This window comes from Bidens hawaiensis, unplaced genomic scaffold (assembly GCF_021521415.1).
Source record: "Bidens hawaiensis isolate Kalapana, Puna unplaced genomic scaffold, B.hawaiensis_p1.1 tig00004525_1, whole genome shotgun sequence".
NCBI classification, from domain to species: domain Eukaryota; kingdom Viridiplantae; phylum Streptophyta; class Magnoliopsida; order Asterales; family Asteraceae; genus Bidens; species Bidens hawaiensis.
The window spans coordinates 1,801,135-1,828,347 of NW_027491273.1; the positions used below are offsets into that span (position 1 = coordinate 1,801,135).

The 27,213-nt window shown below is 36.2% G+C and overlaps 1 protein-coding gene and 1 pseudogene across 1 annotated transcript; both read right to left on the reverse strand.

The window, feature by feature from the left end:
• Positions 1 to 138: 138 nt before the first annotated feature.
• Positions 139 to 3,336, reverse strand: LOC143626880 (aluminum-activated malate transporter 8-like). The gene is made up of 5 exons (XM_077096822.1): positions 2,946 to 3,336; positions 2,027 to 2,167; positions 1,626 to 1,914; positions 642 to 978; positions 139 to 594 (listed from the first exon to the last, which is right to left on the reverse strand). The coding sequence occupies exons 1-5, from the start codon at positions 3,175 to 3,177 to the stop codon at positions 139 to 141; spliced, it is 1,455 nt and encodes a 484-aa protein (XP_076952937.1). The 5' UTR covers positions 3,178 to 3,336.
• Positions 3,337 to 24,219: 20,883 nt separating this feature from the next.
• On the reverse strand, positions 24,220 to 26,940 carry LOC143626882 (aluminum-activated malate transporter 8-like; annotated as a pseudogene).
• Positions 26,941 to 27,213: the final 273 nt, after the last annotated feature.

Here is a 27,213-nt window from a genome sequence, read left to right on the forward strand (position 1 = left end):
GCGATGAATACAAGCTTAATTTTGCTTTGTACTAAAAAGATACCTAATTAACTCAAGCATGCGATGAAACACTCGACACCACGACAATTTCGTCGATTAGTATAAAATGTTACCTACAATAACTTCTCGTTTGCTTGATCAAGATCCGATTCCATCATCTAATAAGACGGTGATAGTGATCAATTTTTCATTCTTTCCATCCTCAACAGGTTTTTTAGGCGAATCACGGTTAAGAAAGTGTGGTTCTTCAGTTTTATCCGATGTTATGTCTTTCGGTCTTTTAAAGTGTGCTTGTTTAGAAAGTTCTTCTATGACCTTAGATATTGTTTCCACACACTTTATGATCTCAACTAGTATCGAAGCGGCTGTAATAACCGATATGGTTTCTAGTATGTCACATTCAGCTACCATTGAAACTTTTAATGTGCTCTTAAGTTCGTCTAATAATTTTCTACAATTTTCTATATGAACGACGGAACCAGAAGGATAAATCATCAGCCTCATCGATGATCCTAATTCTTTCAAAGCCTTTCCGACTTCTAAGCTCATTTTCATGCACGATGCTTTAACTGCTTTTTGAAACTCTGAAGGAGCCTATAACAAAATGATAAATTTTAATAATGATGCCAATTTGTGTTTACATATATATGCATGCGTGTGTGTGCATACATTTGTAGAAAAAATGAAATTAATACTTCATATTTTGCTTTTAAATGCCGACTGAAAGCTTCGACATGGCATACACATTGTCGCGTATAAACCCCAATCTCCAAGTACTTTTTCCAAGGATGACGAAACCGAAATTTTCCATGCCCTATTTCCCACCATGCGAAAATTTCCTGCGCATCCAAATACTGTTCATTAGAAATGGAGCAAAAAGTAACAAAGTTATGTATACTAAAAGAATAAACATTGTAGTTTGCCATACATATACATGCACATGTGTACGAGGGTTTATGCATAGCACTTATAGCACATCTTTTCCGTGAAGTTAAGAAAAAAATTACTTAATTTTTCAATCTTAAAAATTTCCAAAATACAAGAAGAATGTTGAAATGCAATAAATATTCAAATGATAAAGTATCATTTATTTATTAAGCGTAAGTATGTACTATGTACAAGTTATGTGTGGGTTATTTTACCTACACATAAGTACTTAACATATGCATTTGTAGGTAAATGTTTAAAATTTATAAAACATAAGAGGAAATTAGTTTAATGGGCTTTTATTATGCACATAACATACACATTTGTATTTAAATCTTTTAAAAGATATAAGCCAGTGTTAACGAAAGATAAGATGATTTAATTTTGTTCTTAAAAACTTAGAACAAATCTCAACCTATACACACATACGTATGTATGTAATGTACGCATGTATGCACGTACGGATGCACATATGTATTTATATATGTATGTATGTATGTACAGACAAATAAAAATATTATCATTCAAAAGTTAAGCAAATACAGTGTTTTCACCAATGATTCTTCGATTCCTTTAGAATTGAGGATGGCAATATATGATGTGTCACCATTAGGAATTCTATAGGATTCATCTCCACATCCTATAAAATGGTTGTAAATTTTCATTAGATGAAAATAAATATATAAACAATAATAAACTTTATATAAAGCGAACCTTCTAGGAATTTTGCGAGTTTTTCCAAGTTATTAACAATGAGTTTATGAAGCTCTTCGCCAGCCCACACCGGGCAAACAAACATTGAGATGAGTACACAAGTTGTGCAAGAAAAAACTATAGTCGTTAACCGTTGGTGAGCCAACTTTACGATTTTATCAACTCGGTAGCCTGATACAGCTACTAGCGCAAACGTGAGTATAAATATGACAACCCCATAGTCATACCTCTTCTTAACATTGGGTATGAATCTTGAAAATGTGGCAAGAGCAACTACAGTATAAAAATCATAATTAAGAAACATCATTATCGTTATTGATTATAAAGTTATGGGTGCATGCATCATGCATGTGCATAAATAAAGAGAAAAAGTCATTGATTTTACCTATGATAAAGAGAAGCAAACCAAGGACAATGGGTTTAACAGTTGACCCAAATAGGTCAGCAAATGATTCAGTCCCAACACCTAATACACCCGCTAGTAGGGTCGCAAAGCCTCTATTCAGGCCTTTACTTAAAGTTGCACCTAGTGCAAAACAAATTAAAAAAAAGAGATCATTTAGGATATAATACACTTACAAAATTAACCAACAACGTATTTAACTAGTAAGGATGAGATCTAAAATAAATAAAATTAACATACTAAATATACATATATATATATATTTAAACGGCCAATGTTGTTGACATAAACAACTATACCAGCAAGATGCTAGCATAATTACAACAACACATCCAAGTACAAGGACACCCGTTTTCAAATAGACCACAATAAGGAAAACAAACACTATTTTTCACCCAAAAAAAACTAAGGATTTTAATGTCTTCCGTATGCCGTTTTACTCTAACTATTTGTATATTTAACATGCTAAATTTATTTGTAAGTGATCCTAATTGACACTTACTTTTAAAAAAAAAACATGGTTATTAATTGAATTTAATACCAAAAGGACTTCTAGTCTAATGGTAGTGATGGAATAAGACTTAGTGACCATAAGGTCTTTGGTTCGAATCTCATAACAGGGGGGGTTTTCTCAAATATTGAGTTTCCTCCTGAATTGGTGACTTGGTGGTGGATATGATCGCGTGGTACCACTGGTTGCACGATGATACTTCAGTGGTTGTGAGTGATCCAAATTAGTCATTCAAAAAAAAACACTTAATTGGTATGCATGCGCATACTCTTTTTAATAAGTGTTAATATTAAATTATACCTTCGCATTTAATACTCTAAATGATCTATTATATGTTTTACTTTTGTCTAAACTTTAAAAACCTTTTAATTACATTAAAAAGTTACTCACCAACAGTGTACTCAAGAACCATGACAACAGTTAAGATAGCCCATATTCCAGCATTACCAATGCTGTTATAAAATAGTTGTAGAAAGTAGATCATAGAGACCATTGTGATGGCTAATGCAACTTTCAGCGAGTGTGTAATCCTTCTTGGATCTGCCATCCCGATGTTCTTGATATCGATGGCAAACTCGAATATGGCATGTTTGATCTTTGAAGACACATTCTCCATGGCCATGGTTATAGTAGCAAATTAGTTATAGCTAGAGAATATATGTCTAGTTTTAATCATTCTATGCTTCCTTTATATAGACAAATAGAGAAGTTGTTTTCCCGTTGATAAAGTTTCCCATACATAGACCGGGCTATAAAACCATAATTGACACTAATTAGAAGACTTGTAAGTACACATATTTTTAATAACCATTTACTTAATTGATTAACATATTAAATTCAATTAATTGTTGAGTTAACTCCAAAAGTTCCTTGAAAAACAGGTGTCACAATGCATCACCACACATAGAAAGTGTTGGGTTCTATACGGGTGTAGCCCCGGCCCGTCTTGGGTTGGGCGGTTGAAGACTTGAAGGGTTGAATGGGCTGGCCCCCCACTTAACTTTAGTGGCCCATTTATTTTATTTCTTGTAACTTGTGGAGAAAGAAAATAACCCTAGATGCCTCCCTATATAAACCATATTGTATCACGTATTTTTTGTGAGCACCTCAATAAAAGAAGAGACCCTGTTCGTTGCCCGTGGACGTAGGTTACACACCGTGACCGAACTACATAAATCTCGTGTTCGTATTTACTGCTTTACTTCTTTACAATTATTATTATTTTTGTTTGGTTTGTGTGTTTTATGAGAATCTTCCTGCCTCCGTCATCTAGCATTATTATATTGATTGGTTTATTGATTGTGTGTATTGAGATTAGTCACCGCCACTACCAATAATTTATTACTTGGTTTTGAATTGTTGCTGTGTGTCCGTGGATTATTAAACCAACGCCATTCAAGTAAAGGTTCAATTTAATCATCGCTCAAAAGTCAAGAACATTGTTGACAGTTGCATCCGTGGGTTTGTTCGATCAGGATTGAACAAGACGTAAGCAAGTCCAGGTTCTGATTTATATTCCGGTTTAGCTTGGTTGTTTGGGTTAATTAATTGACAGTTATACTTCTTGTGTTTCCGCTGCACGTTATTCGTTTTAGAAATCAATTAGAAATACCGTTAAGTTCTTAAGGCCCGAGCCGTTGTATTGTATTGATTTCTATAGCCCTATCCGACTCCTTTCGGGTCAGCCGCGTACACATAATACCTAACAAGTGGTATCAGAGACAGTGTTGGCTCTCACTCTTTGTTTTCCGGTATTATGGCTGATGAGGGTAAAACGAAAATCGAGAAGTTTGATGGACAAAACTTTGGATGGTAGAAGACGCAAATTATGGATTTGCTGATACAGAAGGATTTGGATGTGGCTTTGGAGGAACCGCCTGAGAAGATTTCAGATGAGTGGAAAGCTATTGACAAGAAGGCGAAGTCAACGATTAGGCTTGCCTTGTCTATGAATGTGGCGTACAACATCTTAGACGAAACCACAGCGCGTGGAATCATGGAGGCGTTGTCAAACATATATGAGAAACCATCGTCTGCAAACAAGGTGTTCCTAATCCGGGAGTTGGTTAACACACGCATGAAAGAGGGAGGTTCTGTTACCGAACACATATACACCTTCAATTCTCACCTGAGACGTTTATCATCGGTGAAGTTCAAGATTGATGATGAATTGCAAGCTTGCCTACTTTTATCTTCATTACCTGACAGTTGGTCAGGAACAATCACTGCAGTCACCAGTTCAGTTGGATCGGATCCTTTGACTTTTAATAAAGTTCGTGACTTGATTTTGAATGAAGATTCTAGAAGGAGGAATAATGGAGAATCATCAAGCACTTTGCTAAGTGCTGAAGGTAGAGGGCGGAGCAAGAACAGAGGAGGCAACAGGGGTAGATCAAAATCCAAAAAAAGAAGCAAGTCTAGGCCAAGAAAAGATATTACTTGCTGGAATCGCCAGGAGAATGGGCATTTCAGAAGTCAGTGTACTAACCCTCCGGCACCTCAATAGAAAAAGGAAGTAAATTCTACTTCGGAAGTAAATGCTGCTACAAAAGAAGTTTCAGATGATGAAGCCCTAGTCTGCTGTGTTGAGAACACAGTTGAGTCTTGGATCATGGACTCCGGTGTGTCTTTCCATGCTACGTTTAGCACAAAGAGCCTTAAGAATATCAGAACAGGAAACTTTGGCAAAGTTCGTTTGGCGAATGATGAGGCTCTAGACATTACCGGGATTGGGGATATCGACTTGAAGACTCCTTTAGGAACTACATGGACTCTGAAAGATGTCAGAATAATTCCTAGATTAAGGAAGATGTTGATTTCTATTGGGCAGCTTGACGATCAAGGTTATGGTGTTACTTTTGGAGGAGGGTAATGGAAGGTCATAAAGGGTAACTTGGTAATTGCTCGTGGGAAGAAAAAGGGTACGTTGTACATGGCAGAAATCTCAGCGGGAGAGGTAAATTCAGTGTCTAGTGGACCGAGTCCATCATGTTTGTGGCATCAACGACTCGGTCACATGAGTGAGAAGGGTTTGAAGATACTGGCAGAGAAAGGTAAATTCCCTAATTTGAAAAAGGTGGAACTTGATACAGGGTTCTATGAACCGTGTGTGCTTGGCAAGAAGAAACGAGTCACCTTTGTAAAATCATGAAAAACACTTAAAGTAGAGAAGCTTGAGCTTGTTCATACTGATGTGTATGGACCAACACCAGTATCATCATTAGGAGGCTCCAACTACTACGTCACTTTCATTGATGATGCTACACGGAAGCTATGGATCTATTTTCTCAAAAACAAGTTCGAGGTATTTGATGTTTTCAAGAAATGGAAGGCAGTCGTGGAGATGGAAATGAATCTGAAAGTGAAGTGTTTAAAGTCTGACAATGGCGGGGAGTACATCAGCAAGGAATTCGTTAATTACTGTGCTGAGAGGGGTATAAAGATGATTAATACCGTTCCTGGTACGCCACAGCAGAATGGATTAGTCGAAAGAATTAATAGGACACTGAATGAAAGAGCTAAGGCAATGAGGTTAAATGCAGGGCTTCCAAAGACTTTCTGGGCAGATGCAGTCAACACTGCTGCATATCTTATAAATAGAGGACCGTCAGTTCCTCTTGGATTCAGAATTCCAGAGGAAGTATGGAGTGGAAAAGAGGTTACATTCAAACATCTTAAAGTGTTCGGTTGTGATGCTTACGTTGGGATAAAAGACACTGAGAGGGACAAGCTTGACCCTAAGGCGAAGAAGTGTACTTTTTTAGAGGTCAGAAAAGTATGCAGGGCTCGTGATCCGGTGTTTAATGAAGTAGGACTTTACAAAGATAGAAAGTCATTCACACAAGAAGTTGATAAAGAACATGTAGAGTTTGAAAATACAAGTGAGAAAGTTGATAGTCAGAGTTCAGAAACATCAGAAGAGGTTGAGGAAGAAAATGCAGATGAATTTGAGGATTTCTCTGACAGTGGGAATTGAAAGTCTAATACTGAACAGTCTCCACTGGAACAAGAAATGGTTACTCCTCAGCTAGAGGTTAGGAGGTCTTCCAGAACCATTAGACCTCCTAAGAGGTATTCCCCTTCTGTTAATTACCTTCTACTGACAGAGAACGGTGAACCACCGTGTTACTCTGAAGTAATGAGTTTGAAAGACTCCTCTCAGTGGGAGCGAGCTATGAGAGAAGAGATGGATTCACTAAACAAGAACAAGACTTGGGTTCTCACACCGCTTCCAGCCGGGAAGAAAGCTCTTCAGAACCGATGGGTATTCAGGATCAAGGATGAAAGTGATGATACAAAGAGATACAAAGCACGATTGGTAGTGAAAGGGTTTCAACAAAAGTAGGGGGTTGATTATAATGAGATATTTTCTCCTGTGGTAAAAATGACTACAATCAGACTGGTGCTTAGTATCGTGGCTGCAGAAAACTTACATCTGGAGCAGCTGGATGTGAAGACAGCTTTTCTGCATGGTGATCTTGAGGAGGATATCTACATGGCACAACCATAGGGGTTTCAAACAGTTGGTAAAGAAAACATGGTGTGCACGTTAAAGAAGAGTCTTTATGGATTGAAGCAGACGCCCAGGCAGTGGTATATCAAGTTTGATGATTTTATGGGCAGGAATGGATACAAAAGATGTGAGATGGACCACTGTTGCTATCTCAAGAATTTCGAGCTGTATGTAGATGATATGCTGATTGCCGGTTCAGACATGTCAGAGATTAATAAGTTGAAGCGACAGATGTCTGAAGAATTTGAAATTAAAGATTTAGGTCCAGCCAAGCAAATTCTTGGCATGAGCATCACCAGAAACAAGAAGGACAGTTCTCTAACTTTATCTCAGGAGAAATACATCTGGAAAATTTTAGAGAAGTTCAACATGAGTGATGAGAAAACCACTACTCGAAGTACACCTATGGGTAGTCATATTAAACTTTCTAAAGATCAGTCTCCTAGTACTGATGGAGAAAAGGCAGGGATGGCAAAGATTCCTTATGCATCTGTAGTGGGTAGTCTTATGTATGCTATGGTGTGCACGAGACCTGATATTGCTCACGCAGTGGGAGTTATTAGCAGGTTTATGTCAAATCCAGGGAAAGCACATTGGGAAGCAGTGAAGTGGCTTCTTAGGTACTTAAAGGGAACTTCAAAGATGGCCTTATGCTTTAAAGGTAAAGATGCAATTCTTAAAGGGTTTTCAGATGCTGACTTAGGTGGGTGCAAAGAGACTTATAAGAGTACTACGGGATATGTGTTCACTATGGGGGACACTGCAATCTGTTGGAAATCTAGACTGCAGAAGAGTGTGGCACTCTCAACCACAGAAGCTGAGTATATGGCAGCTGCTGAAGCGAGTAAGGAGCTTGTTTGGTTGAGGACTTTCTTAGAGGAATTAGGCTGGGAACAAACAGATTATCCGTTGTACTGTGATAATGAAAGTGCTGTGAAATTAGCCAAGAATCCTGTGTATCATGGTAAAACGAAGCACATTCATATGCGTTATCATTTCATTCGGGGTTTAGTCAGTGATGAGACTATTCGGTTGAAAAATATTAGGGAAGACAGAAATCCGGCGGATATGTTTACCAAGGTTGTGACCTTGGACAAACTGAAGCTCTGTGTAGCTTCAGTTGGTCTCCAGGAATAGTGTTGAGGAGTTGGCGACGAACAGGTGGAAGACATGGTATATATTGAAGACTAAAGATTACTGGTACAGGTTGGTTTAGATGCCGAGCAAGTGAAGACGTTCCGAGGCTCCAAGTGAGAGATTGTTGGGTTCTATACGGGTGTAGCCCCGGCCTGTCTTGGGTTGGGCGGTTGAAGACTTGAAGGGTTGAATGGGCTGGCCCCCCCACTCAACTTTAGTGACCCGTTTATTTTATTTCTTGTAACTTGTGGAGAAAGAAAATAACCCTAGATGCCTCCCTGTATAAACCATATTGTATCACGTATTTTTTGTGAGCACCTCAATAAAAGAAGAGACCCTGTTCGTTGCCCGTGAACGTAGGTTACACACCGTGACCGAACCACATAAATCTCGTGTTCGTATTTACTGCTTTACTTCTTTACAATTATTATTATTTTTGTTTGGTTTGTGTGTTTTATGAGAATCTTCCTGCCTCCGTCATCTAACATTATTATATTGATTGGTTTATTTATTGTGTGTATTGAGATTAGTCACCGCCACTACCAATAATTTATTACTTGGTTTTGAATTGTTGCTGTGTGTCCGTGGATTATTAAACCAACGCCATTCAAGTAAAGGTTCAATTTAGTCATCGCTCAAAAGTCAAGAACATTGTTGACAGTTGCATCCGTGGGTTTGTTCGATCAGGATTGAACAAGACGTAAGCAAGTCCAGGTTCTGATTTATATTCCGGTTTAGCTTGGTTGTTTGGGTTAATTAATTGACAGTTATATTTCTCGTGTTTCCGCTGCACGTTATTCGTTTTAGAAATCAATTAGAAATACCGTTAAGTTCTTAAGGCCCGAGCCGTTGTATTGTATTGATTTCTGTAGCCCTATCCGACTCCTTTCGGGTCAGCCGCGTACACATAATACCTAACAGAAAGAACAACATAGGACAGCTAAATGGACGGTGCACGTGTTCTTGGGTTGAACTTTACGCGAATTAACCTAAAAATGTTACTTGAATTCAAACATGAAACGAACCCAAAAATCATGTCAAGAATGAACCTAAATGGGTGGATTTCTGGCTTCAGAGACTATAAATTTTCTGAGCAGGGTTCAGCGTGTCGTACATGATACTTTTTCGGCTCCTAAGTCCCAACGCTTCGTTTTTAGTAGGATTGGTTTTGCTATTCAAAAGAGGGCTGCGGCGCAGCTTGGTGCTAGTTTGCCTGCCACTTTATTGTAATCGTTTTGGTTTTAATAAGAAATAGCAACATTCAAGATTTAAAAAAAAAACACAGAAACAAGTTTAACCTGAAAACTTTGTATTTTATTCTTGTACGTATTACTTCTTTCAAACTCTAAAGTTAAATAATAATAATAATAATAATAATAATAATAATAATATTATTATTATTCACACACTAATATTTTTTTTTAAAAATTACATCATAAAATTGAGCGTTTTATTCTCTTTAATTTAAGTATGGTATTACTAAAGTTTATTAATTTAAAAAAAAACTAACATGTACGTGATTGCCAGTTATTACTGGCAATTTGTCAGGCAGGTTCGGCTAACGGTGTCGGAACGGGTTAGGTTCGGAACAGGTCAATACAAAAAAAGGGTTAATTGGGTTCATGTTAGGATGGGTTTAGATAGAAAGGGGTCATGTCAAAACGGGCGTTGGGTTAAAACATTTTCGGGTTGTAGTATTGGGTTAAAAAGTAGTTTATTTGAGAATGCTGCACATTTCATCTTTGCTTCTTCATTGTCGCCACCAGTTACACGCGTTCAGACATCAGTTATGCAGATAACAATGTTTATACGTACTGGATTGCTCGCGCATACGCGTTGTGTGGCACGCTTACCGACATCAGCTACGTGTTTTCTGATGCCATGTTAAATGCATACCATCGCCGGCACGTACCGTTGCAATGTTACAAACATACTAACATTGGTCGCGTTTGCGCACAGATCGCTACATCGCGCGGTAATCCAGCGGCTAGTAAAGACTTGGAGGTGTTAACCAGCGAATAACAAGTGGGGTTACATATAATTAACTAGATGACATCATATTTCTACACACGCCTGCGTACCCTTCGTTGCACCTTCCGACATTGTCACAGTCAAGAAAAGCTTCCATCACGAGTGTGAACGAAGCTAACACTATTCCGGTGAGCCATATCATTGAGCTAGTGAAAAGCCCGATACATATTATACAACAAAGAAAATAACTATAAAACAACTCGAACATGAACCAAACTAATTATCTACCCAAGAGACACATTTTATTGTGAAGATGTTAAAAAACGTTTTAAACGAAAAAGGATACTAACGAGTTGTGACCTTCCAATGCACATGAGATGTAACAAGGTAAAGCTAGGAACATGATCTTTTATAATAGTATGAAAGTTTGGGAAAGAAAGCACTTGAAACAAAATTTTGTTTTACAATAAATACATCATGTTATGTTTTATTTTATAATACATCTTCTAAATAGTTTTATTGCATGATTAATTTTGAAAACTTTACCTTCTATTTGTAAAAAGTTGCAGCATAGAAATATGCATTTTATATATTCAAAGAGTTGTCACTTAAAAATAAATGTATATACTTAAAGTGACGTTACATCAGTCAAACACTATGTGAAATCACCGTTTCAAAATAAGTTTTACATAAGTCAAATTTAATAAAAATGTATTTACTTAAAAAAAAATGTTAAAACTCGTAAATGAAATCACTGTTTCTAGATAAGTTTTAATTACATCAGTCAAATCTAATACAGAGTAAAAATGTATATACTTAAAAAAATGTAAAAACTCGTAGATGAAATCATCGTTTCGAGATAAGTTTTACATTAGTAAAATCATATCGTTCTTTAAAAGCTCTAAAACATCGGTTTGAAACTCGGAAAAAAACATAACCGTGTTTAGTGTTTTTTATTGGAGGTCAATTGAGATAAAAATAATTGAAATTTAGAACCGCTGGTGGTGATTTTTAAAATTGGAATTGTTATCGACCAATAAACAAAGATTTTTTATTTCTAATTTGCCTAAATATTTAAAAAAAATGAAAAAACTCATGGAAACTCACAAATCCAGCTAGACAACCTTAAGGTTGTCTTGGGTTGTTTTACAAGTGTCCATCAATGAATGGTTTCAAATAACTTTCTTTATTTCTCTTTCTTTAGTAACAATTAGTTTTAGTAATAATTTAATTTTTTTAATAACTTATATTATTTAACTTTAAAAAAAATAAAAAATGTATAAATTTTTTTATGAATATGTCGATATAAATTTTATTAAAAAGGGAGTACCTTTGAAAACAAATAGTTTTTTAATCTGAATTTGTAAGATATTTTTTATTGTTAAAACTTGTAAATATATTAAAAGGTTCGAAATGAAATTTAAGTTTTTAGTTTTTTTTTTAATCTAAGAACATGGCTTTATTTAATAAATTTTATAAAATAAATTAAAAACTAAATTATATATATAAATAAATATTGGTTTAGGTAGGGTTGTGAATGGGAGTAAAAAGTTGGAATGGTTGGGGTTGTATAAGTGGAAGAAATAAAAATTATATTTTTATTAAAGATTGTGTTGAATTGATTTGTGAATAAATGTAGTTTTAGAGATGATGCTCTTTGAGCAAATTGGAAAAGTATGAGTCTTACGTCAGGACATTTTATAACGAAAAGTAACACCTATTAACCTAAGTATATCATATTAGCCTGATGAGTGGGTAGAAGAATGCGTTTTTAATGTCTAATATCGTGTGTTTTAGCTATTTATACATATCGAACACGATTACTTTGAGATCTTTTATGATTACAGGTGTGTTGGTGCTTAATGGAGCCAAATGGAGCTTAATGGAAACTATTGGGATGATACTTGAAAGTTAGAACGAAGATGAATGAGATCGATAGTCAAGATATGGAGAAAAAATGAAGAAGACCATACATGCCGCAAATTGTGCAGTCAGGGCCGCAATTTGTGGTCCTGTCTGGTAAGAGAGGCCGCATGCAGGGGCGCAGATCAGGGAATTTTGGTAAAGGAGGCCGCAAGTTGCGGTCCTCTGAGCACAAATTGCGGCCTAGCTCGTAAAAAGACGCGGATTTTAGGTTTTTGCCTCCATATATAAATATAACCTTAGGGTTACGAAAAGGGGACCCCTCCCAACCGTTTTTGGGTATTAGGAAGCCATTTTCCATCATCCTAACACCTACCAATCACCACAATCATCCATGCTTTCATCCTTCCACACCATAATCAAGCTATTCAAGATGAAGATGCAAGGCTAAAGCTTCTGTGACCATCTCCGGGAGTAGGGTTGTGTTTGTAAGCAAGACCTTTTGTATTTTGAATCTTTGCATTGGAACTATAGTTGATTAGTCATTCGGTTGATTAATCTTTTGCGTTTGTTTGTGCATTCAACAGTTTTTCGTAATTAAATGTTTTGTGATTTTATCAGTTAATTGATTTGCGGTCATCAACTTTTAGGATTAGGTTCTTAGAGTCATTGACCCGTTTATCTCTAGCCATTAAATCACTTACATTTATCAAATCCTAAAACTGGTAATCAATTAGGTTATTATTCAACCAAACCAATTGTTCAGATCAAGTTCTGTCAATCAGTAAGGTTAAATATCTAGTCTTTTGATTATAGGTGTAAGCAAACGAGTTTTCCAAATAAGTTTAATCAATTGGTCTAGTTGCTTCACAACCTGAAACCTGGAGTTTGGTTACTTTTCTTTTAATTGTTTTACAACTAAATTAATATTTAATCTGCTTGACATCGTCTGTCCGCCTAGCATAATTATTTATTAAACATTAAGCTCGATTAGCACTTTCCACTGATTCCCTGTGGATTCGACACCTTACTTGCCCTTGCTAGTAAAGGTATTTTACAAATATTTTTGATTGACCTTTTGACATCGATCATAACCCAAATTTGTTAATTATATATGTAACCGAAGTTTAGACCAATGGGGTCGTGGTCCATTAGCAAGGGAAAAACCTTTAAACACTTGGGTTTGAAAGGAGGAGGCCTCAGTTTCAAGTTTCGCATATGATGGTCACGTGTATTCTATGTAAATAATTATATTAATTGTCTGGTTTTAGTTTAATTAAACTGTGAACATTGGTACTTCAAACATGTTTATGTGTTTCAGGTCATTGGACACTAAGGATGTTTATTGGGATGATTTACGAGCTCTAAATAATGATTTAGAAGAGTGAAATTGATCGACACGCTTCCAAATGCAGAAAATATGAAAATGCCAAAAATCCTTGCTGAAGAAGCCCTTCACACCGCGCCAAGGGATGAGGATATATTGCTTCACGCTACGCGAAGCAACTCAAAATTAGGCCCGACTATTTTGTTCTTCGCGTAGCGAGAAGGACCAAGCCAGAATCAGTTAGCGCTACGCGAACCAATTAAAACAAGGAAAATTAATCTAAATCGTTTAAAAGTATTTTCAGCCCCTATTCGAGATCTCTCACTCCAGCTGCCAAGAACAAGACCTAGCACGATTTTGCATCATCACGAAGCCCTCGGTTCATCCAATCATCATATGCTTCCATCCTTTCATCTGATAAGCGAGTTAATTGTTATGCTAATGTCAGGCTAAACACCATTGTGTTCACTTTAGGCTAGGGTTTTGTGTAAATTGACTTTGATCGGATTCTTTGTATTTTAATGATTAAGAACTTGATTAAGTTTGTTATTTGATCTTGTTTTACCTTAGCAATTGATTGTTTAAACAGTTTGTGTTTTTGGTTATCGAATCTTGCATCATTTATCTGATTGTGTTCATCAACATTTAGGACTAGGTTCTTGTGTCATTGAACCGATATTCGTTAGTCATTGCTTAACACTTGGTTTTCATAACATAAAACTGGTAATTGGGTATATCGCATTCAGTTGTGTCAACAATTCGTATAGGGTTTCGTTTGTCATCACAACCAAACTACTAGGTCTAGTAATTACTGCACAATCAATTAATTGAATCCGTGATTAGTTTGTTATCGCATTACCTGAACCTGAAGTGAATCACATTTTTCATAATTGTTTACAAAAGTTAAATGTAATTGTGTGTTTCTAATACATCTTTCTAAACTACTTGACATCGTCTATCCGCTTAGTTAATTAATCTTTTAAAATCATGAGTCAAACTTACACTTTCCACTGATTCTCTGTGAAGATGACCTTAGTTACCCGTACTAGTCATATGTATTTAAGTTTTATAAATACATGTTTTTTATTAGAGCACGACATCTATATAAGCATACAAAAAGATTAAAAAGAAATTCGTGGTTAAAAACAATGTAATTGAAGTTTGAGATAAGCCGGGCTTGTTATCACATTGATTAGGTTTCTTGTACACGCCAGTAAAATCATTATTGCAGAATTGACACTTAGAAGACTTAAAGGCGCATATTTTAAATAACCATTTAACTCCAAATAGTTTATAAGAGCAAATTCAATTAATTATTGATCAATGAACTCTCCAAATTTTTATAAATTTTTTGGTAACGTTTTTATGTTGTGCAACATGAACTCACATTAATAGAACACAAAAATAACCAAAGCTGGAGTAGTGAATAAGTATTAATGTGCAACAAAAACTATTAATTAAAGAGTTAGGGGTGTAACATAATATTATTTAGTATGACAGTCATGTATACTTTGAAGATGAGTTTAGAGAACTACAATGAATTGCCTGGTGACTGGTGAGGTGTTATATGTGGAATATTAATGTGTCGGTCATTGACTCATTGTGTTATTGTGATCTTCAAGTTTACTTGGTTTGACAATAGGTAAGGGTTTAATTGACCCGCAACATTGTTAAGTCGATATAAAATTCAAGTTAAGAAGAACCGATGATCCTCTGTGCCATCTCACATGCATGGCAGGTTACCGATGTACGTTGGTCGTTGGTTCTAATATGGTGAGGATGCTAATGACGAGGAAGAATAAAGAACTTGAAGATCCAAATGAAAGTTCAGACAACGAAGATGAACCTAATTTGCCTTATTAAAGAAATTACAGAGAGCAACCTTTTTAGCCAAATAGAGATGATAATTTTCATGAAAAGCTTCCATATCGAAAAACACGTAATATGTTTTAAAGGACACATGCTGAACACGAAGTCATCTCAAAGACTTTGTTCAATTGTGTGCGTAGCTGAAGACGTTATAGCCAAGAACATCCTTGAAGTTTCTAGTTCGAATTAAATTTTGTTTATATAAAACTGCATGTGTTTTATATATATGTTTGTTCATTATTGCATACGGTATTATACTATACTATTTCCTACAAATGATGAAAGGTTTCCTTATTTTAGTTTAACAGAAAATGGCTCATTTTCCCTACCATTTATTTGGTTTTAGATTATGAGTTTTGATTTAATATTGTATTCAATATTGCTTTGACTTTTAGGCATTGTTTTGACTGGATAGGGTCGTCAATTATTAAAATCTCACATAAACTCATAACAAAAACACATGACAATCGCCAAATTCATCTAATATGACAATCGCCAAATTCATCTAATAGATTACACATCAGAATTAGTGTGGGTTATTTAACGTTTGTGTGAGCTTGATGTGTACCAGATTGATATTCCAAGAAAATAGTTTGAAGCCGGAGAGCAAGGGGAAACTTGTATTGTAAATTTATGTGTTTCGTCCGAAAACTTTTATACGCAGTGTAAATTTACGCGTTTTCGTCTGAATATTTTGAGCCCGATCACCCTAGTTTATGAAAAAAATTATTCGTATTAAGTCCGGTCACCACAGTGTATTCGTCCAAGTTTCGCCACTGACAGAGATAACATAGAGACTTTTGATAGAGATTTGATTCTTAAATCATCGTTTTCATTCATAATCTTCATCGACATATGCAAATGCTTAAGTACATAAAAATGCAAATTCTAATATGACCTATTGTTGTTTAACTATATCATGGCCATGATTGTTGGGGTATTTTTTGCCCATAAGAAAGCCCAACAAATATTATTATACATGGGTTATTAGTGTTATTATTATTTAATAATAAGAACAAAAAAGAAAAAAAAGAATGTGATTTATTACTTCCAACCGTATACACAAAATCACTAATTGTGATTTGGTTTGGAGTTATTTTTGTTTTGGGCCCATGCCCATATTCCTTTGCGTGGACTTCAAACAAATAAACATATATATTAATTGGTTTATATGTTAAGGTTTTGTGGTGTGCATCGTATTCAGCCGACACACAAAATAGAGTATTTTTCTTGGAGATTCCTCTGGCCTAAAATTACAGAGAGACGAAGGGAAGTTTTTCTTTAGAGCTCCAAGTGTTGTTTTTGAAGATAAGAGACGTGTCAGAGACCGATTATTTTCTCGTTGGTGATTTCTCTTACTCGTTTACTTTTTTCTATTTGGTTCCATATACTTGAAGTTAGTTTGTGCCAAGTATATGATGATTTATGTATGCCTCTATTTTTACCTAGAGAAGACTTTGTATTGCTATTATTGATGATAGTGGATTTGAAGCGGCTTTAGTAGTCCCGTGGTTTTTACTCTCACATTGAGAGGTTTTCCACGCTAAAATTTTGTGTCTCTTATTACATTTAAATTATACTCTATTTGTTTGCATCCTCATTGGTACATTCGGATCGGGAAAAAGTTTAGCCAAACGAAGATTAATTCCACAATTTTTGTTTACCGTTCGTGGCTAGGTGGTCGTTTTTTCCCAACAGAGTGGTATCAGAGCTTCGGCTCTTGTTCTTGGGTTAAGACTTGTTTGAATGATGGAAACTAATACAGGTAGGATGGTGAATTTGAATGGTGCTAATTATCATGTTTGGAAAGGCAAGATGGAAGACCTTCTTTACGTGAAGGATTATTATTTGCTTGTGTTCACTACTAATAAACCTTAAGATAAAACTGTTGAAGAGTGAAATATTTTGAATAGAAAGGTTTGTGGGTATATAAGTATTTTTGGCAGTGGGTTGATGATAATGTTTTGAACCATATTAGCGGGGAGATTCATGCTCGTACTTTATGGACCAAGCTTGAAGAGTTGTATGCTCGGAAAACCGGGAACAACAAGTTGTTCTTGACTAAGCAGTTGATAAACTTGAAATACTGTGACGGTACGCCTGTTACTGATCATTTGAATGCTTTTCAGGGTGTTATTAATCAGCTTGCAGGTATGGGTATTAAGTTTGAAGACGAGATACAAGGTTTATGGCTTCTTGGTACGTTACCGGATTCTTAGGAGACTTTTAGGACATCGTTGTCCAACTCCGCCGCAAACGGTATTATTACTATGGAATTGGCTAAAGGTAGTATTATAAATGAAGAGATGAGAAGAAAGTCACAAGGTTCCTCTTCACATTCAGATGCCTTAGTTACAGAAAGTAGAGGGAGAAGCCATAGTAGAGGTCCGTGTAATAGAGCAAAGCACCGCAGTAAATCTAAAGGGAAGTTTGAAGAATTTGAGTGCTATCATTGTGGTAGAAAAGGGCACACAGTAAAATTCTGTAGGTAATTGAAGTAGGAGAACAAGAAGGCTAATTACAACAATAAAAAGAACAACCACAAGAAAGACGACGGTGATAAAGGTACTTCTGAAACTAACACTGCCACCAAAGAATTTCATATTTGTTGTGATTATGATAGGGTGAACATTGCACGTGATGATTCGATTTGGGTTGTCGACAGTGGTGCTACTTGTCATGTGACATCACAAAGGGATTTTTATTCGTCTTATACTCCTAGTGATTTTGAGAATGTCAAGATGGGTAATAATGGGCTATCAAAGATCGTTGGTGTGGGAGATGTTTGCTTGAAGTTTGATACTGGGATGGAGTTGGTTTTACACAATGTAAAACATGTTCAGATATTAGACTTAATTTGATTCTGCAGGCATAGATGAAAATGGTTTCCACAGTACCTTTGGTGGTGGAATTTGGAAGCTCACTCGTGGTTCGTTGATCGTGGCAAGAGGTGAAAGAACTTCAAAGTTATACATGGCACATCCAAAGATTTCCAGGGACTCTGTTCATTCGTTAACGAGTTCTGATGTAACTGATATGTGGCATAAGAGACTTGCTCATATGAGTGAAAAAGGGATGTCTATTTTATTGAAGAAAGATGCCTTGTCCGATGTGAAAAATGTTCATTTGAAAAAGTGTTCTCATTGTATGAATGGTAAGCAAAAGAGAGTTTCTTTTTCATAGTCATCCGCCTCATAGAAAAGAAAGTATACTCGACTTGGTGCATTCAGATGTATGTGGTCCTATGAAGACTAGAACACTTGGGGTTTCTTATATTTTGTCACATTTATTGATGATCATTCGAGGAAGGTATGGGTTTATACTTTGAAGTCTAAAGATCAAGTGTTTGATGTGTTTAAGCAGTTTCATGTCTTAGTTGAAAGACAAAATGAGAATAAGCTCAAGTGTATTCGAACAGACAATGGAGGTGAGTACATTGGTCCTTTTAATACTTATTGTAGAGAGAAAGGTATTCGACATCAAAGGCCACCTCCAAAGACACCACAGTTGAATGGTTTAGTAGAACGGATGAACAGAACGTTGGTTGAAAGGTTTAAATGTTTGCTCTCACATGCAGGGTTGCCAAATTCGCTTTGGGGGGAAGCTTTTAAATAAGGCGGTGCATGTTATTAATCTTACTCCTTGTATTCCTTTGCATAATGATGTTCCAGACGGGGTTTGGAGTGGCAAAGATGTTTCATATCGTCATTTGCGGGTCTTTGGATGCAAAGCATTTTTGCATATTCCCAAATATGAAAGATCAAAGCTTGATGTGAAGTCTAGACAATGTGTATTCCTTGGTTATGGGCAAGATGAATTTAGATACAGGCTATATGATCCGGTTTCAAAGAAGCTTGTAAGAAGTCGTGATGTTGTGTTTGTGGAAGATCAGAGTTTGAAAGATATTGAGAACACACAGGTAGTTCCCAGTACACTGATGATCTCATTGATTTGGATCCTATTCCTATTCAGCAATCTGAGCCACATCACGAAGATGATATTCAGAATGACGAACAACATGGTACCGATAATGTTGATAATCAAGAGCAGGCAGAGTTGGATGAGGGTATTCATCCCGAGTTACCAGTAGATATGCCTGCATTTGTCCCACTCAGGCGGCCTTCGAGAGACCGTCAACTTTCTACTCTTTATTCGACTGGTGAGTACGTCTTACTCACTCATGGGGGAGAGCCCGAGTATTACAAAGAGGCCATGGAAGATAAGCATAAAAGAGAGTGGGTTGAAGCCATGCAAGATGAGATGGATTCCTTGTATGAGAACAATACCTTTGAGTTGGTCAAGTTGCCTAAGGGCAAACGAGCTTTGAAGAACAAGTGGGTCTACAAAGTGAAGACCGAAGAACATACCTCACGGCTTAGGTATAAGGCAAGATTGGTGGTCAAAGGGTTCAGTCAAAGAAAGGGTATTGATTTTGATGAGATTTTTTCTCCGGTCGTGAAGATGAGTTCCATTAGGGTGATTCTTGGTTTAGTCGCTAGTCTTGATCTTGAGGTTGAGCAAATGGATGTCAAGACAGCATTCCTTCATGGTGATCTGGATAAAGAAATCTATCTGGAGCAACCTGAAGGTTTTCAGGTTAAAGGTAAAGAAGACTATGTTTGTAAACTTCAGACTAGTCTTTATGGGTTAAAGCAAGTGCCGAGACAGTGGTACAAGAAGTTTGAGTCAGTTATGGGAAGCAAGTCTACCGAAAGACTGCGTCTGATCACTGTGTTTTCTTTAAGAGGTTTGGTGATGATGATTTCATCATTTTATTGCTTTATGTTGATAATATGTTGATTGTTGGCAAGAATGTAGAAAAAATTGTTCAGCTGAAGAAAGAGTTAAGCAAGTCGTTTTCTATGAAAGACTTGGGGCCAGCTAAGAATATTCTTGGCATTTGGATTACTAGAGATAGAGCTTCAAAGAAGTTACACATGTCACAAGAGCAATACATTAAAAAGGTGCTTAGCAGATTCAAGATGTCTAAAGTTAATGTGGTTAGTACACCTCTTACTCCCAACTTTAAGTTAATTGAAAAAGATTGCCCTACTTCTGAGAAAGAGATTGAAGAGATGGACGTTGTTCCATATGCATCAGTGGTTGGAAGCTTGATGTATGCAATGGTATGTACACGACCTGATATTGCCCATGCAGTAGGTGTTGTTAGTCGGTTCTTGTCAAATCCGGGTAAGAAGCATTGGGAAGCAGTTAAGTGGATTCTTAGATATCTACGTGCTACTTCCAAATTGGGTATAACATTTGGAAATGGGGAGCCGATGCTTGTTGGTTACACGGATTCTGATGTGGCAGGAAATAAGGACAACATGAAATCCACTTCTGGATATTTGACGTTATTTGCAGGGGGAGCCGTGTCATCGCAGTCAAGACTGCAAAAGTGTGTTGCTTTGTCTACTACCGAGGCAAAGTATATGGCAGCAACAGAAGTATGCAAAGAATTATTGTGGTTGAAAAGATTTATGCAAGAGCTTGACTTTATGCAATAGCGCTACGTGGTCTTTGTGATAATCAAAGTGCTATTCACCTTGCTAAGAATTCTATGTATCATAGAAGAACTAAACTGTAAGGCCCCGTTCCCGGTAACCCTACTTTGACGTTGGATTTACTCATAAACACAGTTCTAAAATCAGAGTTAATTAAAACTCTTGCGGAATAATTAAACATTCACCATCATATTACAAAAACAACAATTCTTGTCTCAAACAAAGTTGAATTGTCTTAACATAACATCACAATTCATAACACTTCTATTCCAAGATGCCAGTCTCTCCAGTCCCTGCCATGTGTCCCTCCTCACGCCAGCTGCCTCAGCTTATTTGCCTGCATGCATACTAAAGGTCAGCTACGCTGAGTGAGTTCTAGTTTAACAGTTTACAGGATTATTCTTACACATTCTTTCAAACATACAATTATACATACATTCTTGCACAGATATTATAAGGGTCTGCCACCCGACTTCTTGCACAGATATTATAAGGGTCTGCCACCCAACTTCTTGCACCGATATCGTAGAGTCGGCCACTCTATTCTTGCCCAGGTATTAGAAGGGCCTGCCACCCTGACTCTTACTATTCTTGCCTAGGTATTAGAAGGGCCTGCCACCCTGACTCTTACTATTCTTGCCCAGGCATTAGAAGGGTCTGCCACCCTGACTCTTACTTCACATTCCTTCTAGATTCTTACAAACATGTTAAGTTAAATAACTAACATATACAAGTTCTAACCTCTTCCTTTCATTCTTACATTAATCATTTGCATTAATCACATATATATCTTTCTTTCATTCTTGCATTAATCATTCACGTTAAGCACATAAGTATATATATGTTACCATTCTTACAAGTATGCACACAGCCCCGAAACCATCTCAAAGAGAAATGGGGCTAGAACTCACATGGAGACGATTTATTTCACCATCAATGGTAATGCCCTTCCTTAGCTGTGCACGGCTAACTGTACAATACATTACACGCATCAATTATCCATTACTACTACTTCTTACATCTAAGTTAATTAAACCCACAACTAACGGGGGTCCGGGGGCAACGCCCCTGGTAGTGGGGTCTAGGGGCGGCAGCCCCTAGCAGGGTCCAAGGGGCAGAGCCCCTGGCTGGGGTCAGCTCGGAAAAATTTTATTTTTACTAACAGTCCTTTAACAAAAATGCATCAGAAAATGAATTTCATGAAATTTCGCATGGAAGAATTTCGCTTCGCATGGAATTTCGCTTCGCATGACCTTTTCGCTTCGTATGGAATTTCGCTTCGCAGGAATTTTTCGCTTCGCATGACTTCTTCGCTTCGCATGCGAAATTCCTGCCTTTCGTCGTTTTTACCATTTTAAAGCCATTTTTCTCCTTGTTTCCTCCTTAGGACCCGATTCTACTCTTTTTATGGGTTTTGGGTTGTACCAACTTTGTATACTCGTGTTTCTCATAGTCCAGACGTCACCTTTTTTGTTCTATAATACACCCGTGAGGCTAAAACTCACCAAGTTCATATTTTTCTTACATTTCACAGCCCGATCTATCATTACATCGGTTTGCATGTCGATTCTAACCGTAAAACTTAATCCTTTGGCCGAAGCTTACCTTTTTGCTCCGGGTTCGGTTCAGATCTGGACAACTTGAGGATCTGGACGTGTTCTTGTTGTTTGAAGACACTTGAACGCCAAGATCTTCCTTACTTTAGCCCGGATTCGGATTCGGGTCTTGAGAGAGAGTATGTGTGTGTTCTAGGGAGTGTGTGTGTTGTGGGAAGAAAATGGTGAAAGGATGGGGGGATGGCCTTATATAGAGGGCTATGGACCCCACCACCCACTTCCTTTACCAAACCCAATCCTTATCCAAACACTTAACACACGACTAATTTAACGACACACAGTTAACAACAAAACTTTCCGTTATTTATTATTTAACAAAAGTTGGATGTTACATAAACATATTGATGTGAGGTATCATTGGATTAGAGATGGTATTGAAGACAAGTTGTTTGAACTTGATAAAGTTCACACCGATGATAATTGTTCCGATATGTTGACCAAAGCTTTGGCAAGGGAGAAACTGAAGATATGTTGCTCGCTCGTCAGGGTGGTGAGTTCTTTCTCATAGACAAAAAAGGGGAGATTTGTTGGGGTATTTTTTGCCCTTGAGAAAGCCCAATAATAAATATTATTATACATGGGTTATTAGTGTTATTATTATTTAATAATAAGAAAAAAAAAGAAAAAAAAGAATGTGATTTATTACTTCCAACCAACCGTATACACAAAATCACTAATTGTGATTTGGTTGCCATGCCCATATTCCTTTGCGTGGACTTCAAACAAACAAACATATATATTAATTGGTTTATATGTTAAGGTTTTGTGGTGTGCATCGTATTCAGCCGACACACAAAAGAGAGAGTATTTTTCTTGGAGATTCCTCTCTGGCCTAAAATTACAGAGAGGAAGGGAAGTTTTTCTTTAGAGCTCCAAGTGTTGCTTTTGAAGATAAGAGACGTGCCAGATACCGATTATTTTCTCGTTGGTGATTCATCTTACTCGTTTACTCTTTTGTATTTGGTTCCATATACTTGAAGTTAGTTTGTGCCAAATATATGATGATTTGTGTATGCCTCTAGTTTTACCTATAGAAGACTTTGTATTGCTATTATTGGTGATAGTAGATTTGAAGCGGCTCTAGTAGTCCCGTGGTTTTTACTCTCGTCTTGAGAGGTTTCCACGTTAAAATTTTGTGTCTCTTGTTACATTTAAATTATACCCCATTTGTTTGCACCCACATTGCTTCATTCGGGTCGGGAAAAAGTTTAGCCAAACGAAGATTAATTCTGCAATTTTTGTTTACCGTTGGCTAGGTGGTCGTTTTTCCCAACAGCGATCACTTCATATTGCTGTTTAACTACATCCGTCTAGTGAAGCCTTTGTGTACGAATGAATTTCTCACCTGATTTCAATGAGAGATTATCGACTGTTGGTAACCTAATTGACATATAACAAAGCGACTGTCTTATCGCATGGTAAATGTCGTCTTCTTTATACTAAAATTTTCAAAATAAATGCATATGATAAAACCCTGGACGCCACAACTGTTTTTTTAAACAACAAATTTCTTTTTCATCTAAAATCTCTTTAACCTTGCATTTGCAACGATTTAAATCCATCACCTCCATTTTAAAAGGTGGACACCATACCACTAGACCATTAGGTCATGAGTACATCACAATGATTTGTTGGTTAGTATATATGGATGATTATTCATATTTAAACAAAATGATGCATAAAACTATATAAAAAAACCATACCACTAGACCATTATGTCATTAGGTCATGAGTACATCACAATGATTTATTGGTTAGTATATATGGATGATTATTGATATTTAAACAAAATGATGCATAAAACTATATAAAAAAATTACTATTTCACACATTTCCTTTCCTTTGAAATTTATTTAAAAAAAACTTAGTTGATTTCTCGTTTGCTTATATCATGATCCAATTCTTGAGGGATTTTATCATCAGACAAGACCGTGACAATAATGGATTCTTCATCTTCTCTAGCACCGGTGGCTTTTAAATCCGAACCACAATTAAGAAAATTATGTTCTTCGGCATTATCCGGTTTTATATCAGTTGAATGTTTAAAGTGGGCTTGTTTAGAAAGTTCATTGATGGCCTCGGATATCGCTTCAACGCATTTTATGATCTCAACGAGTATCGAAGTGGCTGCAATAACCGGTATGGCTTCTAGTATATCACATTCAGCTACCCTTGAGACTTTTAATGTGGTCTTGAGTTCATCTACCGCTCTTCTGCAATTTTCTATATGAAGGGTCGAACTAGAAGGATAAATCATTCGCTTCATCGATAATCCTAATTCTTCAACGCTTTTCCTACTTCTGAGCTCATTCTTACGCACGGCTCTTTGATTGTATTTTGAAACTCTGAAGGTGCCTATAACAAAAGATGAAACTTGACTAATGATGGAAAGTTGGTAACATGTATACACGCATACGTGTATCAAAATGAATTTAGTACTTCATCTTTGGCTTCAAGATATCCATTAAGAGCTTCGACATGGTATGCGCATTGTCGTGTATAAACCCCAATCTCAATGTACCTTTTCCATGGATGACGAAACCGAAATTTTCCATGACCTATTTCCCACCACGCCAAATTTGCCTGCCTCAAATATAATTCAATAGAAATTAGGAAGTCTTAAATATATATAAACGAAACCTTTAAAAGTTATTTGCTTGCTCTCTACATTCTCTCAAGTCACCAAATTGTTTTATTTGTAAATGGAGGCTTCTCATGCATTTGACCCGAATTCATGGGTATGTGTCTCACCAAACCCAGAAAACCTTTAAAAAGGGTTATAACATCTTATTATATTAAAAATTAATCTCATTAAATATTTGATATGAAAATCCTATAAAATAGAAATATACTAAAAGTTAATATCTGATTTTTTTTTTAAAAAAGATATTATTTATAATTAAGAAACATTTTTATAGTAAAAAAAATAAGCGAGTCATGGGTCTCATCAAATCCAAATAACTAGTTATAACATCTCGTTTATTTGTGAAACCGTTCATCATCAACCCTAAGTATATTATTAACTTTATTGTAATAAATAAAATTAAAATCCAAAAGAAATTTATAAATATTATAAACGAAAAACGGAAACAACCCCCGTAAAACGGGAGGATAAAACCTATGTAATATATACGTATGCACATTAACTAACAAACATTCTAGCTTGTCACACACACACAAACAAAAGTGAAATTTATTTAAAAGTTAGAAAAAATAGAGTATCCCCACCAACGATTCTTCTATCCCTTTAGAATTAATAACACTTTTATAAGCAGCAATACATGATTTGTTACTGTCAGAAATTCTATAGTATTCATCTCCAAATCCTATAAAATGATTGTTAATCTCTGTTAGATGCAAAAGGATTTGTAACTAAGTGAAGTAATTAATATGTGAGTGTAAATAAATTTAAAACGCGCCTTCTAGGAAACTAGCAAGCTTTTCCAAGTTATTAACAATGAGGTTATGAAGATCTTCACCAGCCCACACCGGACAAACCAATATGGAGATAAGTACACACGTTGCAGCAGCAAAAACTATGGTCGTTAACCGTTGATGAGCAAACTTTATGATTTTATCAACTCGATAGCCCGATACGGATACCATGGCAAAAGTAAGTATAAATATCAGAACCCCATAATCGTACCTCTTCTTAACGTTGGCCACGAATCTTGTAAAAGTAGCAAGAGCAACTGCGGTTAACAAATATTATCAAGAAATATCAACATACCAATAAATACATCGGTTGTATCACGAGTGTTTACTAGTGAAACCAGAATAATGAATTTTACCTACTAGAAAGAGAAAGAAACCAGGAATAACGGGTTTAGCTATTGATCCGAATATGCTAGCAAACAAATCAACCGCAACACCTAATACACCCGCCACGAGAGTCGCAAGCCCTCTATTCAAAGTTTTACTTAAAGTTGCCCCTAGTACAAAATGAAATAAAAAGTTTTATTTAATAATGAAAATAATTACTTGATTAAACTACTAGGGTTTGGATCAATACAAATTAAATTAACGTACTAACCATAAGAATCAAGTAGTGTAATTATATATACAACATAGTGTAATTACACTAGGATATAATTACATGATTACAATATTTGTATATATAATCGCACTACTTGATTCTTATAGTTAGCACGTTAATTTAATTTATACGTTACTTTTCCCCTAAACTACTATATATATGTATATGCATTCAAAAATTTTATTTGTCAATCAAAACTTATTTAAGAATCAATGGGCATGCACGTATATACTCTCGTCATCATATGCATTCGCATTTGATAATCCGCATTTAAAGGTTAAAAACTTTTCTTTTGATGATATGAAAAGGTTGCTCACCAACAGTGTACTCAAAAACCAATACAACAGTTAAGATAGCCCATATTCCAGCATCACCCATGCGGTTATAAAATAGCTGTAGAAAGTAAATCATAGAGACCATTGTCATGGCTAGTGCCACTTTCAACGAGTGTGTAATCCTTCTCGGATCTGCCACCCCGATGTTTTTGATATTGATCGCAAAATCGACTATGGCATGTTTGATAGTTGAAGAAGCATTCTTCATGACCATGACTAATATGGCACTAGGTAGCAAGGTATAAAATGTGCTAGTAAGTTAGTAACGGATCACTTGCAGGAGAAATGAGGTTGGTCTTATATAAGTAGTTTGAATTTTGTGAATAGAAATACCAGAAACGCAAAACCAATAAACAAGAAAACTAAGTGCTAGATTTTTTTACATGTACAATGAAAACAAAATGCATGCATGTTTAGTTTCAACCATCCTGAAAAATAGATTGTACTTGTTTCACATTGATTATGTTTCAAGTACATCATGCAAGGC